Below are 25,910 nucleotides of genomic sequence, written 5' to 3' on the forward strand. Positions count from 1 at the left end.
AGCTATGAAAATAACATACTCTTTGTACAGAGAGTTTTTACTTGCGAGAAAATGTCAGAAACAGAAACTGGAGGAACGAAGTGCCGTATTCGCTGAGTTTCTCTGATGTGCAGCTTCATTTGTACGCTGGCGAAACAGCCTCTGTCTGAAGCGCAGACTCCTGTGATGTGTGAACGGCTTTAGCTTCGCATTTGATTTTTTTCCTATCAGTTATGACGTCCCACTTATAAGGACAAAAAAAGGGCGTGTTGAATAATAACTGGCTCTTACTGGTTTTTGATAGTGTTCAGTGAGGTTCAGTTTGCGGAAGGATTTCAGTAATTCTCCTTTCCTGGGCATCAGCAGGAAAAAAAAAAAGCTACAGTAGAGACACGACAGACGAAAGGAGGGTAAAAATAGACTGAATAGCAATGAGGCAACTTTCCTCTTGCCTGGAGTCATGCATGAGTCAAAGTGGGGGTTGCTTCTCCTCATAAGGACCTCTTGCAGCTCCTCAAGGTTTTAGGAGAGAATAATTTTACCCAATCTAATCCGAGTCCAGCGCTCTGACAGGCCTCGGCCCTGCTCCTTTCGGATAAGGAAAAGTGGGACAAGATACTGGCACACAGCAGGGGGGATGGTGGAGCCCCCGCCGTGCACATCTCCTTCTCCAATATTCTGTCTAGATTTTGGGCATTTTGATGATGCTGAATTAATCTGAATTAATCTCGCTTTAACCAGACCCCCCCCCCCCCCACCCCCCCACCCCCCCACCCCTCCTGGCAAGACAGTGAGCAGAGATGTGTGGAGGATGATTGTAAAAACATCTCCGGGGAGCTTTCCTTTCATGATTAATTTGAAGTTTACTGTTTGTGATTAACATGTGAGGGCCTGCGAGCCTCTGATTAGATGCATGCTCAAGTTATATCGCTGAGAATATTATTTACACTTTAGTTAGCGAGTCGATGCCCTCAGCCAGGGTGCTTCACAGCAGAAGAAACCTTGAATTAAAGATTACTAACATTACATATCCTTAGTTCTGCGGCAGCCAGAGCCACACTGCCCTAAAAACAAATGTGAAATACATGACTGTGGACCAGAATGATGGAGCAGAAGGTGTTTTCAGAGCGAACGCGAAGTGAATTTTAGAGGCGACTGCACACACAACACAGTCTAAAAGAAATTTTGTTTGTATAAAACTAATTTGCAACAGCAAATATGTTTTTTAGGAAACATAATTGCGACCAGATTACTTTTTCTTTTTATGTTACGAGCAGATGTTGTCAATTTACATCTAACAAGTTGCAAATATGTTGATACTGAACGCATCAGTAGAATGTGCAGAATGTTCAGGTGTTTTGTTTCCATCATAATATCAGATCTTGCAGTACAACATCCAGTGACTCCACCATTATTAAACTGTTTTATACTTCTGTTTAGATTCTCACAACACTTGGTTCAGTTTAGCGAAAGATTCTGGTCTAATACAAAAAAAGATAATAAACCTAAAACATCATTTCTAGGAGACAGAGTTGGTTTATAAAGTCGATTAATTGGAGGATTAGTTTTTTCTAAACCAGTGCCATACAATACCTCAGTTGTTCTTATAACCTATCAATGGTTTTTCCAATAATAAAACAGATTTTTTTCTGCACTATACCCTTTTGTAATTTTACAAAACACAAGTATTTATGCTAAAGTTAAACCAGTATTACACTCAGTTCTTCCTGTACAAATTGATATATTCTTGGTGTTTGTTTTGGTGTCACCCATTGTTTAGCCACATCTTTCGATTTGTTTCCTCCGTACAATACTCTGTGACTGTGTTCCTCACTCTGTGCTCATTTACTATCACCATATCTGGCCCAGGTAGGTAGGACTTCTATCAACAATGCAGGACATATACAGTAGTCAAAAGTTTGAACTTTCCCATTTGGGAAGATATAAGACAAATAAATGTGCAGGACCTGCTGGTGACTCAAGCTGTTGAAGTAACATGAACAAAAAACATCTATTGGGAAACGGTGCTTATGAAGCTAGGCTAACTAGCTTCCTCTCAATACAAACCGGTTGATTAACACAATGTGGACTGTGTTGAAAAAGGACAATGCATCAATGTTCATATGATGTTCCTCAGTCAGAAGCACTGACAACCTTTAACTTTAAATTGTCTAAATGTAACCAGCTGTAAAAGGACAGTGACTAAATAATCTAAAACTGGCTAAATGATAAATTATGAAACAATCTGATCAAACAATAAGTATCCTGAACTAGAAGATGGATTTGACCCAACATTGCAGCATTCAGTACTTTACTGTTCTCTTTCTTCTCTGTGGTACAGACACATTTTGGTCGGTACCAAAGGTTAGATACGCAGCCGTTGACGCCAGTGGATGGATCTGCTACAAGTGGCGGGAAAGAAGGTGAAGATGTGTAGTTATTGCAATGTTTCAACTTTTCTAAATAAATAGATAAGAGGAACGAGGAGACAAAGACAGATGGAAAGAACTGGAGTTGTTGGTAAGTTTTGAAATCATCACTCATGTTAACACTGCTGTCATGAGTTGGTTATGACGGACACACACAGACACATTTCCCCTGAAAATCAATGTACCTGTTGTTTTAAAACCGACTTTAGCTTCAATGCTAATGACTGCTCAAAGAAAAGTGTTTTGTGTTAACATCTCCACATCTACACATTTGATAAACAAACTGCTTTTGACTTGGAAGACATTATTTTCACTTTTAATGAAGCTAGGCTAACGATGCCCCCTGCTTACAGTCTTTGTGCTAAGGCTAATGTGTCCTAGAAGCTTACTTCCCAACATATCTTCTTTTTTTTCTTTTTCCACAAGAAATCCAGTCATTTCTAAACTGCCATAACCAGGATAGACCAGCTTGTGTGTGTGTGTGTGTGTGTGAGAGAGAGAGAGTGAGTGCAGTGTGAGCTTTGCGGGACAATGAGTCTAAAGATGACTCATTTTATTGCTACACCAGACGATTGCCTGTTGGTCTGACGCAGTCAGTCCCGTTATAAAACACTACATCCCAGACAAGACACACTGTCAAACAGCTGCCAGGCTCACACTTTACAGAGCTGCTACAACTTTAATGAAGAGGTCGCCTGTCAGGAAAATGTTAACGTATGCTGTTTTAAATATGACTGATGTTGTTGTCCTATGTTTATTAATCCCAAATGTCTCTTTATTTATTCTTTTTTAAATTTATTTTTGTTGAATATATTGTTTCTTTAAAAAAAATCAGACTCCAAACTTATCTATTTACACTAGCCAACATGACCAAAAATATTTGGACATGCAGTTATTTCAACCTTCTGTGATTGTTGAATTTTTCTAGACCATGGGCATTAACCTGCTGATCTACAACATCCTCCACTCTTTCCACCAGATGTTGAACCTGCTGCAATGGTTTACTTCCATTCAGACACAGGAGCATCACTGAGGTCCAACACTGGTGCTGATGAGATCCGGCTCGTCCAGTTCATCCCTGCGATGCTGGACAGGGTTAAAGTCAGACCAGTCAAGTTCCTCCCTGCCAAAGTGGGAAAAACATTTCTTCATGGACCATGCAGCCCAGGACCTTGGACAGTGGTTGTGTATGAAAACACTTACTCATTCACTCCTCCTTACTCACTATCCAGGGAGTTCTATGTGGAGGACTATATAGTGAGCTCATCTGTAAAATGAAAAAACACTGTTGGACACAACTTATTTTCTCTGCACCATTTTTCTGTCTTTCAGTGCGAGTACAATGCATGATGGTATATATTGCTTGGTTGGTGAACCTCAGTTGTACACTATTTTTCATGATGCACTGTGGCATACTATGAGTCCACTACATAGGATAAAGTAATTGGATGTGTTCGGAACCGCCTACTAACGTACTGCCTACTAACGTACTGCCTACTAGTATGTACTGCGTACTACTAAATTACCAAATTAGTATGCAATTACCAAGCGGAAGACCACACTGAAGTATACAGCCAGTATCCCAGAATGCATTTTGCACGAGGTGGCAGCGACGACTGGCAGGGATTTTAAAGAAGGTTGAAAACTGTTGTAATATTCACTAATAACACTATTAATAGGTCACTTTGTAAACTTTGAACATTTTTTCAGGCAAGAATGTAGCTGGATAGACTCACAATTTTTTGGTCTGTTTATATGTGAAATGTCGGTTTGTAAATCTGCTGAGACGATACTGTACTGTACAGAAATGCTAGTAGCAGCTAAGACGGATTTTGCAGAATAGCGATAGAGTTGAAACTGTTGCTGAAACAAGAGAGGAGCTTTGTGTTAAGTTGGAAGAACAATATTGTCCATTTTTTTTATGTTGTTGCATTGATGGTTCCTCTCACTGGAACAACCAGGAAAAGCAGGCCCTTTGATTAAAACGTCAATTAGGTTTCACTGAGGTGAACTGGGAAAAAGAAAGGAGAGACAAAGAGAATGAGGAAAGAGGGTGAGACAAAAGGCAAAGAATATGAGGAAAGGGAGAGATATTTTGGAGACAGAAGGAGGGATGATGGGAGATGGAGAAAGAAGGGAGGGAGGGTAGAAACAGGATGAATGGAGAAGAAGAGCGTTGAATGAGGGAGACGGTTAAGACAAGGAGAAAGAATGAACACACACGCACACACACACACAGAGGTGACTGTGACGTCAAACCGGAGCCCAGCTGACTCGCTCGCTCCGCCGTGCCTCTCGCTGACCAGCCTCGCGCTCTCTGCACAGCTAGTACTCCACGCGGCTGCTGCTGCTGCACGCCCCTTTAAACACAGAAGAAGAAGAAGAAGAAAGGGGGCGAAAACAGGAGAACTCACGCGAAGAGACGGCTCACCAGAGGAGGAGGAGGAACTGGAGGAGGAGGAGGAGGAGGAAGGAGGCGCAGCACGGGGACATATAGGATATTTGTCTTATTATTTATTTTTTTGGGCACTTTACATGGAGACGAGCCGCTCTGCCTGGCGCGGTCTCCTCAAAGAGATAACCGAGTAGGATTGTTTGTTTGTCTTGGCACCGCTCCCCGACGCCCTCCTCCCTCTCTCCCTCCTTCCCTCCCTCCCTCACTCCCCAACCTCGGCCAGGTGTTGCATCTAAGCGCGAGCCCTCGTGTTGATGGAGAGGCGCGAGAAGGAGGGTTGAGGAGCTCGCGTACTCGACTCTGATCCTGTCTGCGGAGCCTCGCGAGCAAAAAACAAGTTGACAATATTGATTTTATTTTTAAAGAAAGATTCTGATTACGGATTTTGTTTTGCCTTCTCTGCCGCTGCGGATTTTTACCGGATTTGTCTTTTTTGTGGCATCTTTTATGAACGTTACAGAAAAACGGGAATTAACGTGAGATTTTGTGGGTTTATGGTACTATTTGGAAAAAATGGCAAAGTAAACGGATACAGGTGTGCCAACGACGCACGAGCCATTTTTTTTTTTTTTTTTGGGGGGGGGGGGGTTTAAATTAATAATCACATTTCTAGCCGTCTGGTCTGCTCCCTGACACCGCTTACACCCGAACTTCCGCCTTGTTTTTTTCACGGATCCCGGTTTTCCGTGACAGCCGTGGCACCCTTATGGTGTGGACGGTTGGCGCACGGTGGTTCGAGGTGCCGCTTGGACACGCCGCCCGGTGTTTCTTTTAGCCCTCAGCACGGAGACACGGTGCATGGTGATGATGGTACGCGGATAATCCCGGAGATGCTTTTCCACTCGAGTCGGATTCATGGGCTGTTTCTTCAGTGGGATCGTTTGCGTGACAATGACCTCCAACTGCGCTTTACCCCGTGCCGTGCTCGCCGCGCCCCCGGTTCGATGCGCACGACAGGACGTCGTCGTCTCCCCAAAATCGCTGAGCTAACTAACTCACAACCGGGAAAGGGAGGGATAATATCAAACCAAAACAACCGATAGGAGAAGAAGACAATAACAACAGCAGCTGCAGCAACAAGCGGCGGCAGTGATGGAGCTGTCCGAGGTCCGGTGCTCCAGCGCCAGCGAGGAGCTGTACACAATCAACAAGACTCCGAGCAGCAGCAACAACAGCAACAGCAGTGGCAGCGGCAGCGCGCGACCCAAACGGCTGCTGTGGCAGAACGCGGTGCGGCACATCACCGAGCAGCGGTTCATACACGAGCAGGGTGGGGGAGGCGGAGGAGGGGTGAAGGGCATCGGGCCGGACGAGCCCTACGACCCGAGCCAGGGTCCGCGGAAGCAGTCGGCGGGGCGGACGTCAGTGGGAGACCGGCACAACAACGGCGGGACCAAAGTGTTCCCGGAGCGCGCCAGCAGCGACCTGGGATTCCTGCAGATCGACTGCGCGCCGAGCAACTCCGACTTCTTCCTGAACTGGGGCTACACGTACCGGGGTGTCATCTTCCCCACGCTGCGGAACGCCTTCAAGTCCCGCGACCTGGAGCGGCTGTACCAGCGCTACTTTCTGGGCCAGAGGCGCAAGTCCGTGGTTGTGATGAACATCCTGGATGTGGTGACCAAGCTCACCCTGCTGGTGCTGCACCTTACCCTGGCCTCCTCCCCGATGGACCCCATCAAAGGGACGCTCCTGGGCTTCTTCACGGGCATCGAAGTAGTAATTTGTGCCTTAGTGGTGGTGCGGAAGGACACCACGTCGCACGGCTACCTGCAGTACAGCGGCGTGGTCACGTGGGTGGCTATGGCCACGCAGATCCTGGCGGCCGGTCTGGGCTACGGGCTGCTCGGTGACGGGGTGGGATACGTGCTGTTCACCCTGTTCGCCACCTACAGCATGCTACCGCTGCCGCTCACCTGGGCCATTCTTGCCGGTCTGTTCACCTCGGGGCTCCACATCCTGGTCCAGCTGCTCATCTCCCACAATGCACAGCTGTCTACCAACCAGGTAAGCTCTCACCTGCTCACTTTATGTCATCCATCCATGCATCTTCATCCTCCTCTCTTCTCCTATCCTCTCTTGTTTACTTTCTAGTTTCCCTCTCTTCTTTCATTTGTTTACTTCTTTTTTTTCTTCTCCTTCTCTCTCCTCATCTCCTCTTGCCTCCTCTCATGTTGCCTCTCTTGATTCCTTTTTCCACACTTGTTCTGTCCCCGTTTTTCTTCTCCTTGTGTTTCCGTCTCCTCTCGTTTCCTCTCCTCTCTTCCAGCCTCCGATTCCTCTTCCTGTCCTTTACTGACCTCCTCTCCTTAATCCTCCTCTCCTCATGTTTTCCATCTTCGCCCCATACATCCCCTTCTTCTCCTTCTCTCCTCCATCCTCCATCTTTGTTGCTCCCTGAACCTCTCCTTCTCCCAATTTTCTCTCCTTTTCTCCTCTTTTTTATGTCTCATCTCTACCTTCTCCTCTTCTCCTCCTTAATTCCCATTCCTCCTTTTCCTATTCCTATAGACCTCCTCTTTTTCCTCCTTCATCTCCCTCCACATCATCGTCTCCTCTCCTCTCCTCTCCTCTCCTCTCCTCTCCTCCCCTCTCCTCTCCTCTCCTCTCCTCTCCTCTCCTCTCCTCTCCTCTCCTCTCCTCTCCTCTCCTCTCCTCTCCGGGAACGTTTTTCAGACTGATGCTTGAAGATGATGATGTTGGTGTTTACTGAAACTTCTCAGCTGAGTGGAAACTAGTTGCTGCATTGTGATGTTTTTTGATGTCTGTTTCCTTAAGTTTTTGCTGAGAACTGAAACTGGGCAGCAGTTTATTTGCAGCTGTCACTCACATTAGTGAAACAACACAGCGGTTGTGTTATTCTGTGTGAATAGGTGTACATGTGTTGGTCTGTCTGGGCTGTTTGTTGCTCTCTGTCTCTGACTTCCTGATTTTTTTTAGCTCTTGAATTCATTGTTTCGGTTTTAGTAATGAAATGTGACACCAGCAGGTCTGACTGCTGAGGTTTCAGCACCAGGAGCTGTCCAACACACACACACACACACACACACACACACACACACACTGCTCTCTCTGTAGTTGTGAGGACACTCATTGACATAAAGCATTATCTAGCCCCTCACAACTAAATGTCTAACACTAACCCAGAGGTTCTTAAACTGTTTCTGGCTTGCCCCCCCTTCAGAAAAGACCCAACCCCCCCCCCCCCACCCCTACCCCCACCACCTCTGCAGTACGCTCCGTGGCCCCTCCCTTCCTGCCCTCCAGTTTGAGAATCACTGAACTAAAACCTAAAAGTGTGAGGGAGTAGAATTGGTGCACACAAATGTAGAAAGACACACACACACACACACACACACACACACACACACACACACACACACACACACACACACACACACATTGAAATGCACTGCAGCTCCAAATAATTTCAGCCCCCTCTACTGGTGGGATCAGCTTTAGTTCTTCTTTCTTTCTTTCTTTCTTTCTTCTTTCTTTCTTTCTTTCTTTCTTTCTTTCTTTCTTTCTTTTTTCCTATAATAGTAATTAAGGTTGTGTAATTACCATAAAGCGTACATTTTTATGTATGTGTACAGTAGCATAGGTCTCATAGTTTTACTCCTACTCTCTATAAAAACTGAAATAAATCAGTGACTTTGAGTTTAAACTGCTGACTTTAATATTTAATGTGATGGTGTTTACATCCACATCATTTTTACAATCCACCATTGAAATGATCCTAAACTCACAGACAAGGCAACCAAAGATTTATGATCAAACAATGGACTGGTCTTTACTGTCTGAGTCAGTCACCTGACCCTCAGACCAGCTGATCATATGTTTCAGTGCTGAAGGTCAGACTGAAGATAGAAACCCCCCAGAAAAAGGCACAGGCTTCTCACAACATCAGCACAAATACTGAACGTGACGTGATGACTTTTATTTAAGTTTCTGTCACTTATTTGAAGATGTGGATGTACACACACTCATATTTAAGATGAGAATCAATCAATACTCACTGACTTTATAATTAGGAGACACTTTATTCTGAAAGACCTTTGTTTCTGCTTAGTATTTAAGAGCCTGTACATTTATGTCTATTGGTGGTGCTGGTGTGGAGAGAGAGTGAAGCACACAGCTGTAATCTGTCTGCGCTCGGCCATTATATTTTCACTGAGGTTGGAAAACACTGTCAGTGAACTGTTGCTTATTTTCCTGGACCCTTTCCTGGAGTCTTTGCCTCACTGTCAGGACCTGTCTGGATCTTTTTTTAGACTTCAGATCAAGAGTTTTACACTCACTAAACCTATTTGCAGCTACATGGGAACCCCCTGCTGTAGGGGATGACAGTAATGAGCTGAAATTATATTGTTGCAAGCTTTCAGTCAGCGTATAAAGCTTTTTGTTTGGACTGTGTCAGTATACATTTGACAGGTTATAGTTGACGCTGTAAAAATGTTTCTACAGCAGGGTCTTGTTTGCTGTCATGACTTTTGCCTTGTGTTTTGAAATGATCATAAAACCACAGAAGAAGAAAATTATCCATCTGTCAAAAGCTTTTGTTTCCTGTTTAACTTTTGAACATGATTTGCCGCAGTTGGTTTGAATAGAGTTTGATTAATTTAATATAAACAGAGAGGAAATTACTTAGTTGCAGGTTTAGAAGCTGGATCCACTTCCTGTAAGTTTGAGAAATGTTAGTTTGATATGTACACAGAGTTTAAAGGTTGATATTTTACACTTCTCCTGTGTTGTACTTGAAGATATAAGAAGATATATTTGTGGTTTAGAACCAAAAACCATCTCAATGTAGTTTTACATCTCCTCTCTCAGGCTTCTGTATGGAGATCTAGTAACAACAGGTCGGCGAGGCGATCAGAGGAGAGGAGGCTCTGAGCCTCTCTTCTGATTGGCCAACTGTTTTCTCAGTGATCCAATAAAAAAATATATTGCAGATTTCAGGTAAACACTCAGAGAAACCAAATCCTGCAAGGTTGGTCGGTGGGTCCAGGTGGTCAGGGCTTGGGGCGTGGCTGAGAGCGGTGACTGCTTTGTTGTGACATCACAAAGTTCCAGAAGTCCTGACGGCTGGTTTTAAGGCTCAGTTTCTGAATACAGGCTGTGAGCATTTCTCTGTGGACTGAGGCTTTGATACTTTCACAGTATTAATATAGAACCTAGACCTGATCTATAATCAAACAACACATGGACATCTACCTTTAGACTATATGGGACCTCTAATGTAAACAGAGAGAGGGAATTACTGAGCAGCAGGTTTAGAAGTTGGATCCACAACCCACAAGTTTGAGAACTGTTACTTTAAGATGTATGCACAGTTTAAAATGAAGGTTTTCTTGATTTGTTGTGAGTAGATCAAGGACAAAGTGCAAAAAAATAAGCAGAAACTGTGTCGTTGTGCAGCAGAGTGTGTGTATGTGTGTGTGTCGTGTTAGTAGAAAACTCTCACCTGGAGCGGATTATTCAGTATGTGAAAATCAAAAGATGAAAGTGTTGAGTCGGATAAAAAAAAAAAAAGCTCATTGAAGTCCTTGGATGTGTTTTGCCTTTAATTCAGTGTTTTCGTGTTTCTGGAGATGAGTGTATAGTCACAGGCGCAGTGTGTATCTCATTTGAGAATTAAGCTCTTCACGTCACTTGCACACTTTTGGCTGCGTCTCCAATTTACAAGAGAGAGGCTGGAGCCGTTAAAGTTTTGAAATGAGCAGAGATGAAGAGACGACAACATGTCAGGCGTGATGAGAATGATATATAGGAGTGTTCGCTTCGTGACACTGAGGACACCTATAGATTTACAGAAACAACACAACGAAACATAACGTTAACAAGCAGCACAGAAACAAAACAAACAACTCAGCATCAGCATAAACACATCATAAGATGCTGTTAAATACTTTTCTGAGTATAAACATGTTTCTTCTGCATATTATGTTACAGTTTTAATGCTGTTTTACCACAGACAGCCTTCAAAGACATTTCCTACATGAACGAGTATGAAATTTACAAATGTACAATATTACAAAAAACTATTTTAAATCAATTAAAGTCAGTTGAGTTACACTTCCTGTCAGTTTGTTTGTCTCTGTAATTATACGTTTGGTGACTGATGGAAAAATCCTGACGTTTAAAATGAGACGGTGATTCACACCCTGAGTCTCATGTGACATAGTTTGTTGATGTCATTAGCACGTTGTGCCATTTTTCCATCTCTTTGCAATTTTTCAGTATCAGTAAAGAGACAAATATGAAACATTCTCATATCCAGGTTTTTATTTTGTGCTGTATATTAAGGCCAGTAGCTCTTTATTTTTGTGTTTGTTACCTTTTTAATTTCATATTTAGCTCTGTTTTTTTAGTCAGAATGATTTGTTAACTAATCAGTAAGTGGATCCACAGAATATTACTTTGATGAAAATGGCAAACATTTTCTGGTTCCAGATTTGCAGTTATGTTGTTTATATCATTACAAGTTGAATATGTTTTGGTTTTGAACTGTAAGTGGGTAACATGGGTTTTAAAGATGTTATCTATCTGTGGCACCTTGTAATTGGCATTTTCACCATTTTATTAACTAAATGATTCATTGAGTGATAGTAAACAGATTAATCATTGGTACTTTAAAATGCAGAAGACAGAGGGGGCGACACAACAAAAAATAGATAAAAGGAAATAAAATACACAAAATAAAATAAAATACAAATAGACAAAAATAATAGGACACCAGAAATACATGCACAGTGCATTTTATTGCTATGTGAGTATCATTGTAAAGAGACATTATACAGACAGACAGTATATAAACCAGGTACATGAGGCTGTTCGTGAGTCACGGCTTATTTTCAGCAGCTCAGAGTGATGCATGTTGAGACATGCAGGAAACTCCACAAATACTCGTGCTGCAGCCTAAATGCTGCAAAAAGACACTGAGCATGCTCCGTGCGACTCATGCTGCCTTGGCTGGATGAGCGGAGATGAACAGAGCCTTGTCCTTCCACCGGTGTCACGCTGAATCCCATCACACTTCACTTTGGAGTCTCAGCTGACCCTGTGCGTGGTCGCGTAGCCGACTGTAGATGTGATGCAGCTGACTGTACGCTACACTGTCGTCTCTTGTTGTGTAGCTCAGGGGGGATTTCCCAGCTCCCCCTCGCACGGTTGAGCTGCGTCGCTCCACTTGCAGCCACCGACCCAGCGAGCCTCTCACAGGAAAGGTCGGAGGTCGAGAGCCTTCAAGAGGCTGGTGTTAGCTGGATTCAGAGTCTGACACTTAGCTTTTCAGCGGCTGATCGCAGTGTTTTATGACTTTAATCGACTGATGAAGCCTCTGATATCTGATAGATTCAACACAAAGGTGATTCAGCCTGTTTTAAAAGCTTTTCAATTTTTGCTGCTCTAAACGCTCACTGTCAGGTTGATTCTTCTCCGGTCGGTTTCCTCCAAACAAACCAGAGAGGAGAAGAGCCGTGATAACCACCATGACAGAAACGAGAAAATCTTGAACTTTAAAGACCAGTGTACAGTACTGAATATCTTTGGGTTTTGAACTGTTGGTCGGACAAAACGAGACATTCAGAAACGTCGTCTTGGAACTTGTAATGGGCGTTTTCACCATTTTCTGAGATTTTCTGATTAATCAATAATCAACAGATTAATCAATAATGAAAAATTATTATTATTATTCCACTTTTCAACCAAATGTCGCCCAATTTTAACCTTTTTTTGACCTATAAATCACCAAATCACTAACATTAACAAACTATAACAGCTAAATGGCCAAGAATTAAGTCTTGTTGTAGATTTCTTGCTAACATTTTATCCATATTTTTCATTTTTGACTCATGGATAAGATTTTCATTTACAGCAATTCTCCATATTTTACTGACGTGTAGGAGTGTCTTCTTGAAGTTCAGCGATGAGTCCATTAATTAGCTTCCACTCGTGCTGTGATAAGTCTTAGCTTGTGTCATTATTGTAAGTATTAGCTCGGTAGTATTAAACTCTGTGGGCGGGGGAGGGATTATTTTCAGCGTTGCGTGCTCGTATTAGTGAACCTGAAAATGCTCCGAGATCAGCGCCTTACATGTTCTGTCTTAATTCGGCGGCGGCGACATGCGAGCGGGGCTGCTGTGGAGTGCATGCAGCTGGATGGACGCGGCGGCAAAGGGAGGATTAGGATGGCTCATGCTGCACTCCTGGGGTTAGGAAGACTGCGCTCGCTGTGAAATTAAACATCCTGGACTCAAGCGGCGCTAATCTGCTCTCATGATTTGTGTTTGTTTAAGGATGTGGTGAACATATAATATACTGTACATAATCACAAAGTTACACTTAATGTTTGGACAGGTGGTAGCAAAGAGGGACAGTCATTGATCTTTTTTTTTATAACAAATAAACTTGATTGTAGGTCAAACTGTTGTGTTTATAGGACATAATCTGGTGCATTCAATCAAATGCCGTGTATTAACATAGACCAGCCACCATTACACCCACGTATAACACTAATGAAAGTAAAAGATCAAGTGATTTTGCCAAGTAATCTGTCCAGCACGTCCTGTAGAGGCAGTTATGTGTTCAAAACATAGTCATCAAATGCCATTAAAACCACTCAGTAGAAGCACATACCTCCGCCAAGGCCAAACAATCCTACACATGTCTGTTCAGCTCTTAGAATAGAAAAATGAAAGCAAAAAGGAAATAGTCTGATAACATGAATTATTTCCTAAGAAACTGATAAAATGTTGAAAAATGCTCTGTCTTCAGTCTTTCAACAAATCTCTATTAAAACCTTGTGTCTGAGCAGAATGGACCAAGCGATCGTGCGTCACGGAGCTGACGGTGAGCTGCCACCGCGCTGGTAAATGATAGCTTGGTACTGTTGTATATTTGCTGGCTGAAATCCCACTTTTACAGTATCACATTTCCATTTTTGAAATTAAATTGATATAAGAAAAAAATAAAATGAATGGATTTTATTCTGATCACAATGCAGTAAATCATGGAGTTTGACAATTAAAGTCACATACCAGGAAGTAATCGCTTAAATCCAGGTTTAATTACTTTTACATACAGACTGTGTTTATCAGACAGAAGCGTTATGTTAATGTTGTTTTCCCCAAAGCCTGAGTCATAATTCATCTCAGACTTCCACAGTCAGACAGTCTACCTTCGTCAGTGGGGGAAGCTGCCAACTGCTGAAGATTTATATCTTCTCACCTTGCCCCCATAGCAGGAATTGCAAATACTGTTGAGAGTTGTCCACTTCTCCACCTCTAATGTTGTGCTGTCCTTGTGTAGTGAATGTCCCTCTAAATGCCCCTGTGTTTTATCACTTAATACCTGTTTTCAGACTCTTTCCTCTCCGTCCCTGAGCCTGATTTTTTCTGTCAGACTCAGAATAGCCTCCCATCGATCCAGCTCCGTCTCTTTAGAGCGTCCCTGTTGGCCCCCACATCCTTTGTCTCTGGCCCGTCCAAGGCTTCAATATTGACTGTTGCTTTTCCTTTAAAACCCTCACACCAATACAATCACGCCCCATCCTCTCGCTCTCTAAACAATAAGCTCATATTGACCTTCTGCTTGTTTTTTTTTCATCCTGAAAAGACTCCAAATAGACCTGATTCTCCTCATTCTCCCGATTGTCAGTTGCTGCTGTATTGAGGGCTGCCTTTGTGCAGAAGTCACTTAGCCTTTTTACTTGCTGTTTGATAAACAGAGGCATCAGTAAATAGCAGATTAGCTTGTTCCGGGCAGTGGAGGAGTGTGTGTCTATGATAATGTGTGTATTTTGGTGTTAAGGGAGCGTTCTCGAGATGCCGAGAGCAATATGAAACCGTCAGTAGCAGCGAGTCTTTTTCCCTCTGTTCACACTCATGTTCACACACACACACACACACAGACACACACACACACACACACACACAGCGAGAGCTTCGCACCCACCGATTAGCCGTTCTTCAGGCTCGCTGCAGCTTCCTCTTTCAAGGTCAAACTCAGCTTACCTGGAGCGCCGGCTGCACCGAGGAGATAGAGGGGAAAAGAAAGAAAAGCAGGCCAAGTGTGGATTTCGCAAGAAGACTACACGCATGCATTTTCATTCTTCTGCCTTCAGCGCAGTCCTGACAAAAAAATGTTTTGTGTATTTTAACATTAAAAAGCCTTTGCTGTTTTCCACCGCTGCGAGCCAGTCACAGTCAAACCCATTTTTCTGTCTTCTCAAAGACGTCCGCTTCGTCTCTGCTTTCATTTACATTTTACATTTCAGGTATTTATGTGAGAAAAGACTGATCACATTATCTGTGACTGATTCTGTGTTTTAAACAGCGCCACTGGCTGATCGTGACCCCGTTTGCAGATTTAAACAAACCATTTTCCACTCAAAACAATGCACTGTATTGAAAATGCACAGCCAACACGTATCGCAGGATTCTGTGTTTATTCTCACAGCTGTATCTGCGTCTTGAAATAAATCACAGGTTTATAGTAATTGTACTTTGCTGTGTGTGTGTGTGAGTTTGACTGTTGAGGTGCTTATTCATTTGGTGCTAGTGGTGGCTCATGGGAGGGTTTTCACTGCGGCAGGAGAAGCATCAGCTCTGCATTCTGTCTGTTTTATTGAGCCAGGTCTAAGCTGACCAGCTGAGACCAGAAAAATGACACCATCAGTCATTTGTTCAGACAATTAAAATGACAGATGTTACATCCTGTGATCATGTGATGAGGCGTGTTACTTCAACACTGGAGATTTTTTTTTTTTTTTTACATCCCATCCCCTAGTAACCAACGCCCTTCTGTCATCTTAACCAAGCAGATGTAGTTAACCTATCTTTAAACACAGACGTGGTTTAGGTAGTCTTCGAAGGAGCTAACAAACAACCTCACCTTTTTACAGCTTTTGATCATATCGCACGACCTTCATCAGCAGATTCGGTTGGCCGGTTGTTCTCCTTTGCAGTAAACCTTGACAAGAAGTTCTTAAAGTGTTCTGAAAAATCTTGATTTTTATTTAACATTTCCGTTTCCATGACAAAACTCTTCTGCTGATAAAGCCCTAAAAATGACTCTATAGGTTGTCTGTGCAGCATCCTTTTAGGAACCATGGTTATGTTTTGTTGTTAGGTGACCTCTAGTGGGCGTAGTCATTGTAACAGGAGCAAAGGAGGAAGCCCGGTGACGTAGCATAAAGAGAGACAAAGTCCATGTCAAGCAAAACTCTTCTAGACCTTTTCATGATCAGAAGCAATGATATACTTTATATTTAAATGGAGAGAAGTAGTTGACCACATGGAGTAGCTATTCTGGAGCTTTCAATTGTACCACACGATCTTCCTCAGTGGATGATGTTCGTCCAGTTGCCGCTGGACTGTCGCTCTTCAGATAATCGTGAAAATTGGAAGTTGTGTCTCTTCATGGTTGAAAAGCTGTTGAAGAGTTTTTTCTTGTCTGATGAGACACAGCAAAACACAGAGAGCTGTAGTTCTCTGGTCAGGAGTCTCTGTCCTGGACACTTCAGTCTCCAGTGTGAAGGTGTGATAAAGTATTAATTAGAATGTGGGAAAACCATGTAATACTTATTTAAGAAAAACCTGTAATTTTCCTTTTTCTTTCGATGAATGCAGCAACTTTTTTCATATCTTTTATGACATATTGTTGGACTGGTCCTTCCGGTCTGATTTTGGCACGAGGAAGAATTTGTGCTTTCTGAGACAGTGATAGGCAGCCATGTTTCTGTTATCTGATGTCGTAGTGACCTTTAAGGCCTGGTTGTCATTCAGACGACATCTTGCCTCGCTCCTTCTATGTGCCTCCTCTTTCTTCCCCTCTGCAGACGTTTCCTCTGTGAGCAGCGTTGGACTGACTCAGCTTGATGAAAAATCATTTCTGAGGGAGGAGGGAGACGGAACGGGGAGGTGCAGAGGGACGAATCAGTGACTCCATCCTTTATCTCCCCTCCTTCCTAACCTCTCTTTCACCCTCCTCCTCCTCCTCCTCCTTCTTCATCTTGCCGGTTTCATGCGGTTGATCTTGGACAATCTTGCCGTTACCAGACACTGCACTCAGCCGCTCTTAATATTTAATGAAGGATCAGGGCCATCAGCCGCAGCTTTTTGAGCTTTTAATGGCGGAGTTTTCCAGTGGCATTTTTACGCTATGACCTCCCAGGCATTTCCAAAAATTACCTCAGACGAAAAAGCTTTTACCGTCCTTCATTCTCATTCTTCTGTCATGTATCAACCTTGAAATCAGAGCAGGAAATAAACACTTTTCATCCATTTAGAAATCAGCAAGGTTATTACAACTTAACTATCCAAACACAATTTGTTTTTTTAGATGTTTCTAAAGAGTGCCTGGTTAACTGCTGAAGTGGCGAAGCGTGTGATTTAAAAAATACTCTGAAATCCAAATATAGAATAATAATTTGTTTGGTACGTGTCATACTCGGCTCCACTAAATATTTATTTTGCACCAATAAAACTTTTGTTTGAAACTGGCTCATTTTAAAGACATTCATTTATTACTAATGTACCCTGATTTTAGAAGCTCTAATTATCATATTTAACAAGACGTTATCTGATCAGGTTCCCATTTTAATTTGCTGTCGATGCTATTTTCTGTTAATAGAAACTGAAAACTTGCTCCATCTTTTTCACATTTAAATCCTCCAGGAATCACATTAAATTGAATTCACTGGAAGGCTTTTATGGTGCTGCAGGAAGTTTTAGTCCCAGTGGTGAGATCTAATTATTCCTTCCTCCATTTTTGCCCGATTGTATGATAAAGTCAAAGCATCAGTGCAACAACAAAAATCAAAAGCTATTTTGATGATTCGTCAATCAGTTAATTAAACATAAATGACACAAATTCTCTGATTTAAGTTGCTCTGTTATGCACCTCTTTTGAGAATTTACAGTAGTAACAATGCGTGACCACAATTTTATGATTTACTAACGTCTATTTGTACTCCGGTGAAAATAGTCATATGACAGCTATTAGGCTATTTACACCCACATGGTAAGACCAATGGTTAAGTGCCTTGTTTTTTTTTTTTGTTGATAAAAAACATCGACAGGACGCATCAATTGTTGCAATGCTTTGTTTGATATGTGCCATATGCTGGGTGCTGACATAGTATAAAGTTCACATAAGGGGGAGGTTGTGATGGACGAATGGTTCAAACACAGGGCAGGAGACTGGTGTTAACTCCTGTGTGAAAGAACAAGTTGATACTTTATTGCATTATTGATGCATTATTGTTTCTTCTTATTATATTTGGTTTTCAGTCCCACGTGACTTATTGAAATGGCACTAATACCCAGGTGTAAATAGCAATTGGCTATCCACCCCGGGTGCGAGCGTTGTTGTTTATGGACACCTGGTTGGAAATAGCATTGTTGACTGCATACACTTTGGTGCTTGTCTCTTCCACGTTGTATACGCTCAGGTGTAAATAGCCACATTGGTGCTCCACCCTGGGTGCAAATAGCATCTGCCCTGATTTAATCCACAATTAAAATGGGTATAAAACTATTTGATTAAAGACAATTGGACAGTTTTACAGTTTGAGAGTCCACATTGTCTCTCAATTAGTGTAAGATGTTAAAGGTAAAAGAATAATACAGATTAAGCAATAACACACATTGTGGTGACGTGAATGGAGGACTTGATTAAGTGTCCGGCTCATTGCCATCATAAACTTCACTGAAGGGATTTTGGCCATGGTCACTGTTTGTCACCGTGTTTATTCCTGCGGCCTCGTCCTCGGTAAGACCAAATGAAACAGTCTGTCTGGGAGAGTTACAGCCCCGGGGTCTGGGCTCTAAAATGATAAGAAAGATGCCTTGTAGCGGCTCATTTCCTCCTCTCTCTGCTCTCTGCTTTGGGCTCTTAATCCTTTTTGTAGCGTTTGGTGCTGGAGGAGTGTCCTGATAAATCACACCTTGTATAGTTTAACAGAACAGTCAGTTCCCTTCGGGGAATATTGGAGGTGTTTTCCACCTTTTTCTTCCTTTCACTGAAGTTTATTCCTTTGTTGCTTTTATTCTAGCGTCATGTCTTGAAATCTAAATTTCCTGAAATGTAAATGTGTCACTTTTCATCCTGCGTCTTCAGCAGCACTGACTTATTTCCAAAGTTACCTGCAAGTCATTCAATTTTACTTGCCAAACACTGACTCACCTCCTCTTCCATTATCGGCCGGGTCGTCTGACATTCATCTCAATGAAAGCTTCTCTTTGTGGCCTTTTCACTGAACTGCTGACACAACCTAATTACTGTTCATATTGCAGCTGGTAAATGGCTAAGATGGCTAACTGCTCTGATGGGAACTCTCGGGCAAAAATTGAACAAACCCATTGAGTTTTGGGGAGACGGTGGCTGCATCTCACAAGCAGTGCGTCAACAAAATCTGTTGTCATGGCCCTGGTGATGCATTTCCTGCTGCACAATCAAGCAAAATCAAGGATCTGACTTGAGACAAAACCAGGTACTTCAGGTGTAAGAGGATGTTTCTGGAGTCTATGTGGTGTTTGTAAGAAACACATGAAGGTGCAGTGAGCTGTTCTGTTTCAACCTGACGACTAAAAGACAGAGCAGGGTCACGTGCTATGAATGCTATGCCAGCAGTTTTGCAATGATGTTGTAGCTGCTCGATCCACGCTGAAAACTTGATTTGAGCTACGCATGTGCGGAAACGTGGCTATTGGTTAGAGTTAGGGTTGACCCGCTTGTTCGATACTGATCAGGCACTGATGCAAACTGGGTAATGACAGATGTTACAAGAAAACATCCTTGTTTTAACGAGAAAACTTGGATAGACAGTACAACCCTGTCTGCATTCACTGGGATATGTTTTTATTTACATGATGAGGAAGTGGGTTAAAGAAGCGTAACTGACAAGTGGCAATATGTTGATATTAAATGTATCTGCAAAATGTTCAAACACAGCATGTGGCAACTGAACCATAATATAAAGAATATAAAGAAAAAATAGAAAATAAAAAATAATTAAAAAAAAGAAAAATCAAGTTATATTTAACCAACATATATTCTGTATTTTGATAAAAACCAAAATCTACTTTTTGGTTGTACACGATATTTCCACGTAGCAATCTCTCTGCTGTGAGGATTTGCTGCTTTTCTTTATCCTATGCATTAATTAACTGAATGTCTTTAGGGTTTTGGGCTGTTCGTCAGTCAAAACAAGACGTGGTGACATTACATTGAGCTTTAGGAAAATCCTAAAGCACAATCTGCCTTTGTTCTGAGCCTGGACCGTGAAATTTTTAAAAGGTTTTGGTCAGAAGATCAGAAGAGTTTTTGTGCAGAAAATTAAGGGGATTAAAGGATCAAAAATATATGAGGGAGCGGGAGAGAAACCACGGAGCTCTTAAAAACTAATTAACATGATCTTAAGTTGAGTTCAAAAACGAAAGCAGAGCAGTCAGCTCTGTACTCAGGGTGTGTTCAGCTCCCCTTGCAACTCGTCCTCCTCATTATGAGCTTCTCAGCGTCCCTCCCACTGTTTGTTGTGTCCCAGTATAGGGGGGGCGGGGGTCAAAGGAAACAAATCAGCTCTTTCTTAATGGACAGCGTGGTGAGAAGCCTGATCTCAGACCTCTGCTGCGAGGTCACCTGAGGTCAAACACGCAACCGGTGGAATAATGACCAGAAACAGGTGAAGAGCTGGTGCGTGATTGGGATCATGACTGCAGTGACGCATGTTCAGCATCACAGTGTCAGTTCAGAGATCCATCCATCTTCATTGAGTCAGGAGATTGACCCCCCCACCCTCCACATGTGGAGTCATGTAACACATATTTTTTTGAGCTGTTTCCAGTCTTCCATTCCCAGTTTCCCAATGAGTGCTGTCAGCAGTATTCTATGTTGAATTAATATTGAGATCAGACATTATCTATGTTGAGACATTATCTTGATGTTGAATTTTGGTCACCTGACGTCACAGCCTACATGCGACCAGATATCAACAACACTGGTGGCCAGCTGCGTACCTGCAGGGTTAATTCTCCTGTACCTGCCCTCTATTTGTTCTTCTATCTAAGAAAGGACAACAGGCCAAGGTGTGCACATGGGCTTCCTCTTAGTGGTGAAGGTTGTTGGTTGTGTATACATTCTGAAAGGATGAAGACACTACACAGGGCTGAAAACAGATACCACCAAGTTTTCAAATCAAAGGTGTTACTTAATCTATATCTTTATTTACAGTCCATTACAGTTAATATTCCCCTTAAAGGATGCTTGACTGAATGAAAGATAAGACAGTCAAGCACTGTGCCATTTGTAGAAAGGATGGAAACACAACAGCATCTATCAGAAAGTATTATAAAGTCACTAAAAATGACTTTAAGTAGGTTTAATGCATCAGCAATACAAAGACTTACATAGAAGGTTTTGTTACACTAGTGCTATAACAATTTATTCATAATGTATTATTGATTCACAGAGAAAAAAGGTACATACTTACTACAAACTGACTCCTCTTTATGTATCCACAGTATTATTTATTCTAAAGAAGTATTTCTAGGATCTGGGGTCATTTTCCAAAACACCATCAGATGCTTTTTTTCTTTCTACTCTTGAGAACGTCATTCTTAGTTTCCTGTGCATTAACCCCACAGATTAAAGCGGGTCTGATATGAAGCAACATTTGTCCTGTTACAGTCTGAGAACATATTGAGGGAGGTTTTAAGCTCAGAGTGGAGGTGATTTTCAGCTTATTTTTCACATTGAGGATGATTTCAGAAAGGATTACCCCCCCCCCCCCCCCCTCCAAGCGGTAATCTATTCATAGGACCGGGCGCCAGCCAGCAGCACTCGCCACTCTCCTCTAGGGTCAGCGTTTAATGAGATTACTGTTGGATTACTGTTATCTGTTTGAAATGTGGAAAAACAGCAGGTAGTTGTGAAAAAAAAGTGAACAAGCAGTGAAAATGTTTGCCACACAGAATTCAGTCAAAACATTCCAGTTACAAGTTGTCAAACATGATGGATTCTTCCTTTTGTGACCTGAACATTTCTTCCAGTGTGAGAGATTCAAGACAGACAGGAACATTTTTAATTACGTTTTTCTCAATAATTGATTGATTTGCCTCAAAAGTGAAAACAACTTCAAATTGATGTCACTTAAGTTTAAAAGTAGCAGAAAAAGAAAAGTTTTGATGACTATTTGAAGCCGAGCAGTCTGACAGTCAGGAGTTTGCTTTGGATTAATTGGCTCTTAATTGTACGGTGGCCTCCAGGGACAAACTTTGTGAAACAAGCAAAGAGCAGAGACTTTAATTGAAGCTTTTAAATGTTGTCTCAAACAGCTTTTCGCCAGCGTGGCGCCGCCTCGTATTGATTTATTAATCAAAAACTCTTTTTTTTTTTTTTACAGGCAGCCTTTCGTCTGACCCTGAGTGTCTGTCTGCTCCAGCAGCTCTGACTGAGAAAATGTTCAACTCAGACTCCTCAAAAAGCTCTGCTCTGCTGCTGCTGTTATACACGTCTATAGATTCATTTTTCTACACTGATATGTGCTATATTCCAGTGGTTAGAAACTGGTCTGTAGTTGGTCATTAGACTTTTTTCTTCATCACTCTCAGACAGTAGATTTAACAGGGTGATTTTGTGATGTATTTAAACGCTGTCAGTTTTCATGGTTTTCGCATAGAGCTGCAGCGATATTTCCATTAGTCGATCAACAGAAAATGAGTGAGAGAGTATTTTGATTTGACAGTTTTACGTTTAAGTCATTTCTCGAGACTGTCGTATAAAAAACGAGCACACAGGTCGTCTTGTGCAGCAGGTTACTATGACCCATAGTTAGGTTATGTTGCTAGGCAACATCTAGTGGTTGTAGTGATTATGACAGGAGCAAAGACAAAAGTGCGGTGATGTAGTATAAAGAGAGATAAAGTCAACGTCAGGAGGAGGCGGTGGTGGATGGATGAATATGACACAGAAGAGCGCTGTTCCATTCCCATGTGAAAGTATATATACTTGTTGCAAATTTCTTGCATTTTTTCAGTTTCTTCATTTTTATTATCTATTATTGGAAATTGAATATCTCGCGATTATGGACAGTCACTGACATTTTATGGATCATTTAAATATTAGTTCATCTTTATTCTCTTTTGTAAAGGTGGAGAAAGGGCAGCATGCTCAATGAAAATCAGAGCTGCTTGCAGAGGGACACTGAATCCAAACAGAGCAGTTTGACACTTGCCAATGAAATTGCCAAGCTCACCGTGAATTTGCCTCCGGGCCGTGTGCAGGTTGAGACCCTGGCATTACACAACAAAGACTATCTGTCATGTCTGATCAGAGTCTGGTGGCGAGGTAAACCATTAGCTTTTAGAAAGTGTGAGAGTCAGTGGGAACGGTGACGTCGTCACAGCCAAACGTTTCATAACCACAGAGACCAAGAGACTAATGGACGATTTTAGACTGTGACAAGGGTGATTCTGGAATTTAATACTTTTATATTCTTTTTTTTTTTTTGGGGGGGGGGGGGGGGGGGGTTCTAAATATCTTAATATATTTATTTTTCTTCATCTCTATTTTATCACCAGGATTTGTATGTTAGGGCTACACCTGGCTCTGGAAGAAACTGTATAGAAAATAGAAATATCTTGTCCTAAAACTTGAGTGCCATTTAATTTGCTCCTCATCATTCCTTTTTCAGTTAGTTGTCTTTTATTTGGGAAGACGACCTGGTTGGTACTTTGTGGTCAAACAAGTTAGCGTTTGTTTGGAGCATTTAACTTCAGTTTTGTTATGTTGATCAAAGAAATCAATTACAAAGTTTCCACTTAGAACAACCTGTAGGGCAACTTATATCAGTCACTGAAAATAAATGTCACACGTTGCCTTGGATTTTAGGGACAAGGATGAAATGTGACATGATAGAAATTAATCATCCGGCTCTCACTGATGTGTCTGTTCTGTTGATACTGTGGCATTGGCTATAACTTGAATTTCTCTATCTGTATCAGATCATTACAGACAACAATTAACAAGGCTGTTTGGCAATATTTTATTTACAGGATTTTTGCGTCAATGTTATTAAGTACCCTCATTTTTCTGGTATTTAATTGGCTGGATCAACCAAAACAGACATATGATTACCCAACGGTATATTGTGAGTTCACTCTAAATGTAATGTATCATGATATACAGTATATCTGAGTCTAGTGGAATACTGTATATTGTAAAATGTCATGAAGATTTGATCATTGTTGCCCACGGCTACTTTTTAGGCCTGTGTCACTGTTTTCTGAATGAATGGGTCCATTTCAGACCCGGAGACCAAAACTCTGACACTCAGTCACATTTAGAAATGTTAGAAAGCAATTGTACACCTTTCGCTAAAGATTTAATGGTGCTTTAGCATCAGTGCAAGTGAACATTGAACACAGCATTGCTTCAGACAGAAGCACAACTTCAAGGCTGAATGTCAAAGGGAAGGATTACTTTAACACTGCAGTAATTCATTATTGGCCACAGGGGCCAAAATAACTCTAAACCCAAGCCTAAGCCTGATATCATTTCACCTTTGTGTGAGCAAACAGCTGAGCATTTACACATTCAGCAGCTTCTTCTTATTGGAGCCATGTTTGTGTCACCTGATTAATGTTAGCTCGGTATTCCCTCTCTCTGAGCTCTGTGTTTGGTCTCCACCAGGTGTTTAGCTGCTAAGTGCTCCACTGTGCTCAGCAGCTGCTCTCTAACTGTGTGTGTCTGCTGTTGGGTGATGGGCAGGTAGTGGTCAGTGGGTTTATCAGAGCTTGTTTAATGAAGACAGCTGCTTCCAGCTGCTGCTAGAAACAGACAGAAAATGTTCTAGAAAAGCAAAACAATGAGCTTCCGTCCTCAGCCACTCCTGCTTAGTTAGATGTTTGGGCTGTTCCCTGTGTTTGTGCTATTACTGTCTCAGTAAAAACTGGGCCGTACAGGTCGTGTTCTTGAGGCTTGTAGCTGCTTGTTTTCTGGTGTGTGCGCTGAATGTCCCCTGGGAGGACTGGTTTTCAGCGGCTACAGTATCACAGACTGTTTCTCTTCTCCTGCAGGCTGTTGTGCTAAAGCTGCTACCTGCCCTCAGGGATCTGTCGCCCTGACAGTTCAGGGAATAACCCTCCGCTCACAGCCCACACTGCAAAAAATATCCTGCATCACAAGCTCTGACTTCAACTGGGGTTGAAGTCAGCTGTTACTTACAAGTCAGGTGAATGTAGAGACATTACACACTCAGTTGACAGTTTATTAGGTAAACCTCACTAAAGCTAATGCAGTCTAACACAACAGTTCTACAACAAATCCCCTGTGTCATGAAGGTTATAATGCTCAGTTTTTGCTATAGTTGTTTCAGAGACATGTTGACTCAACTTTATGATAATTTTTCAGGATGTAGAGGAAGCACATTACGGTGTATTGCCATTATTGTTAGATAGAAATGATTAGTTTATTAATTGGTTAGTCCAATGACAGAAAATTAATAAAATAAAATGATAACTGACAAATCGCTTCTTTTCTTTGTCACATGTGACAGAAAGTTAAACTTTTAAAATGCACCTTCTCTCATTTCCATTGGCTTCTCCATGTGTATTTTTTTTCTGTACTGGGGGGGGGGGGCTGGAGTCAATCCCAGCTGACATTGGGCGAGGGCGAGGTACACCCTGGACAGGTCACCAGTCTATCACAGGGCTGACATATAGAGACAAACAACCACTCATGCTCACATTCACACCTATGGGCAATTTAGAGTCACCAGTTAACTTATAGATAGATAGATAGATAGATAGATAGATAGATACTTTATTTATCCCCTAGGGGAAATTCATGTGTCCATTAGCTCATTGTTGATAATAATAATAATAATAATAACAGTTAATAACAAATGAACAATAATAATTAGATTAGTCCACTTCCTGTGGCTGAGGTGTTGTGTAGCCTGATGGCAGTGGGAACAAAGGATCTTCTGAACATCTCTGTTCTGCAGCGCAGTGAGATGAGACGTTTGCTGCTGTAGCTGCTTC

At 42.0% G+C, this 25,910-nt stretch overlaps 1 protein-coding gene across 2 annotated transcripts in view; it reads left to right on the forward strand.

Moving 5' to 3' along the window:
- Positions 1-4,519: 4,519 nt before the first annotated feature.
- Positions 4,520-25,910, forward strand: part of adcy8 (adenylate cyclase 8 (brain)) — a 90,171-nt gene continuing 68,780 nt past the window's right edge. Inside the window, exon 1 of one of the 2 annotated variants that reach the window (XM_056392321.1) lies at positions 4,520-6,870. In XM_056392321.1, the coding sequence (XP_056248296.1) occupies positions 5,956-6,870 (915 nt within the window). In that variant the 5' untranslated portion in view covers positions 4,520-5,955. The remainder of the gene's footprint in view (positions 6,871-25,910) is intronic. The other variant, XM_056392320.1, reaches the window with a different exon arrangement.

This window comes from Seriola aureovittata, chromosome 12 (genome assembly GCF_021018895.1).
Source record: "Seriola aureovittata isolate HTS-2021-v1 ecotype China chromosome 12, ASM2101889v1, whole genome shotgun sequence".
In the NCBI taxonomy this organism is placed as follows: Eukaryota; Metazoa; Chordata; class Actinopteri; order Carangiformes; family Carangidae; genus Seriola; species Seriola aureovittata.